This window comes from Erigeron canadensis, chromosome 8 (assembly GCF_010389155.1).
Source record: "Erigeron canadensis isolate Cc75 chromosome 8, C_canadensis_v1, whole genome shotgun sequence".
NCBI lineage: Eukaryota > Viridiplantae > Streptophyta > Magnoliopsida > Asterales > Asteraceae > Erigeron > Erigeron canadensis.
The window spans coordinates 47,577,092-47,579,693 of record NC_057768.1 but is presented as its reverse complement, the minus strand read 5'-3'; the positions used below and the strand labels follow the sequence as shown (position 1 = coordinate 47,579,693).

At 39.2% G+C, this 2,602-nt stretch overlaps 1 protein-coding gene across 1 annotated transcript; it reads right to left on the bottom strand.

Annotated features, from left to right (window-relative positions):
• Positions 1–231: 231 nt before the first annotated feature.
• On the bottom strand, positions 232–2,030 carry LOC122579847 (suppressor of Mek1-like). Its single transcript, XM_043752098.1, has one exon. It carries the CDS (start codon positions 1,557–1,559, stop codon positions 459–461), a length of 1,101 nt encoding a protein of 366 aa, XP_043608033.1. The 5' UTR covers positions 1,560–2,030; the 3' UTR covers positions 232–458.
• Positions 2,031–2,602: the final 572 nt, after the last annotated feature.

The following is a 2,602-nucleotide window of genomic DNA, read 5'->3' as shown; positions in this document are numbered from 1 at the left end:
AACAACAATGTGATTTTCATGTTCATTTGGTTATTCTTTAGTTCCACAAACCGTCTTTACACAGGCAAATAACAACATTAAGATGCATATATTAATAAGCGTTTTGACATGTAAAATGCGAAACATACCATGCGTGAAAGCTTGTTTAAGGTGCTGCAAAACAGAAATTCTAGTCTAGAACATATACTATCTCACATTTAGTAAATGTTAAAAATAATGAAAGAAATAGCATGAACCAAGGGTACATATTCTACCTCACTTATGATTGTAGACATATATGGGCAAGTGTTACAATTACACTACATGAACAATGATCTATTGATCTCTACATACATTATATATAAGAGAATTATTGTTAAAATATATAACATTTAATGAAGCAAAACCAAGCCTTAAACTTACTATAGACGCCTCAAATGTTCCTTATTATCTATAGGTAGATAGAGATAGATGATGCATCATTGTTGTTCTTGTTTCTTATTCTCAGCTAATCCTTTAACGAAAGCCTCAACAATCTGTTTCTGCGACTGAAGCAAGAGCTCATTCCGTTTCATCTCAGCATCCATTCGCATTTTCTCAATTTCACGAACCATTTCCATCTTCATCTTCTCCATATTCACAAAACCATCAGCCAAATCCTTAATCGATGCCACAATTTGCCCTATTGAATCATTTTCTCTCTTCACCCCTCTTTTCTCACTTTCACCACCAACGTACCGATAACCCCTATCGCCATACTTGTCTTTTGAAGCCGAATTCCTATCTTTAGGCATCTTCACCCAAACCTCGTCTTCTTCAAGCCCATCGTCGTCGTCGTCGTTTACATCCACATTCTCATTCCAATAACTATGAGTCGAGTTAGAACCCGTCTTACTAAACTTCCTAGCTCTAGCCCCATCAAAATCTTGATAATTTACTGAGGGTAACTTGTGTGATTTACCTAGATTTTTACTACTAATAGGCGGCGGTTGGATATAATATCCATGTTCAATTTCATCATCAATATCAATATCATCATCTTCTTGTACAACATAACTATTATTACTAGCTCTAAAATTATTATTATTATTATTATTATTATTATTAGACCTAGAAGCAATAGTCACCAAACTATGATCAACAGATACCGGTACCGGTTTAAACCGGATCCCACGACCCGGATTCAAACCCGAATCCATACCGTTTTCCTCACCAGGGTTAGATCCATTACCATTTTTCTCCATGGAATCCATAGCTTCAAAGTAAAACCACGTAGATACAAACTGACCACCGGGGAAAGAAAGCGCGCGCTGTTTCTCAGCCCGGTACCGTTGCCGGAGTTTCTCGATCTTGTGTCGGCACTGTGCGGAGGTTTTGGGTGGGTTGGCGGGGTAGAGACGTCCGACGTCTTCAGCGACGGCGTCCCAGTCGGCTGTACGGAGGTAGCCACGGCGGAGAGCGTACCATCGGTCACGGTAAGCTTGGATCAATGATAAGGCTTCTTCTTGTGTCCAGCATGGTGGCGGGAATCTCCGGATGGGTTTTTCGGCTGTAGATAGTGTGATCGCGGTGGCCGACATCGAGATCTAGATACAAGAACAGTTTTTTTTTTTTTTCTGTTAGATATAATATATATATGTTTTAAAGAGAGAAAATAAAAAGAAAAAGGAATAGAAGGAGGGGATATGTGGGTGGTGGAAAAGGAATTGGACCACGGGGGATGATTGATTGATGGGGTGGACGGTGATGATGGAAATAAAGGGAGGGAGGTGGGGTGGTGGGTGATGCTAAAATGCGCAGGGGTGTAAATGTGTGATGTGGTGACCAATGAATTTTCAACCAATGGGAATGGAAAAGGATAAGAGCCAGCCAGCCAACCACTCCACCAGGAAGAAAGCAAGGATGGAGGAGGGGGAATTTTGCTACGACCACCATGTGATGTGGCTGTTCCCACCACCAACTCATTGTATTGCAATTGCACCACTCCAACTGTTTTGTTTTTTTCTCTCTCTTCCCTCTTTTGGTAAACAATTCTTTTCTACTTTCGATTTGGAAAATAACAAAAAAACAAATGGGTTAACGCGTTTAAAAGTTAAAAAGAATGGTTATTCATGTATCAAGTTTGGGCTTAGTTGAATGGGTTTTTTTATGGGATATTTCCCTAAATAGACAAATAAAAAAGGGTATTTTATGAAATGGACGTGCTTTTAAAAACTTTTCAATTTGAACAAAAAATCCTTGTAAGAAAGTTTGTAATGGTTAAGAGGTTGTCGGCGAGGAAGGGAACGACCTTGACCACCTGGAGTCGTCCCATTACAACTCTCGTGTGGATGTGGTGTGGAAATTTCAAAGTGGAGCGGTGGACGGCGAGAAAACATGGGGTGGTGTTGGCTTTTACTCAATTTCTTCAATAGTTTAATTGTTTATGTTTTTTAATATTGTTATATATTTCTTTAATGTTGAAGATATATGATGTGGTAGGATGTATTGTTACGGATGTGGTGTGGTTGTTGAATAGCTTTATGTGGTTCTGATTTGGCGATGATATGTCACACCCCTACTAATGCTCTAATAGTACCAAAAAGCACACGGGATTTTACCTCTAATAAAAAAACAACACATG

Excerpts from the sequence above, each read along its gene's own strand:
- LOC122579847 (XM_043752098.1), bottom strand. The coding sequence starts at position 1,559 with ATGTCGGCCACCGCGATCACACTATCTACAGCCGAAAAACCCATCCGG.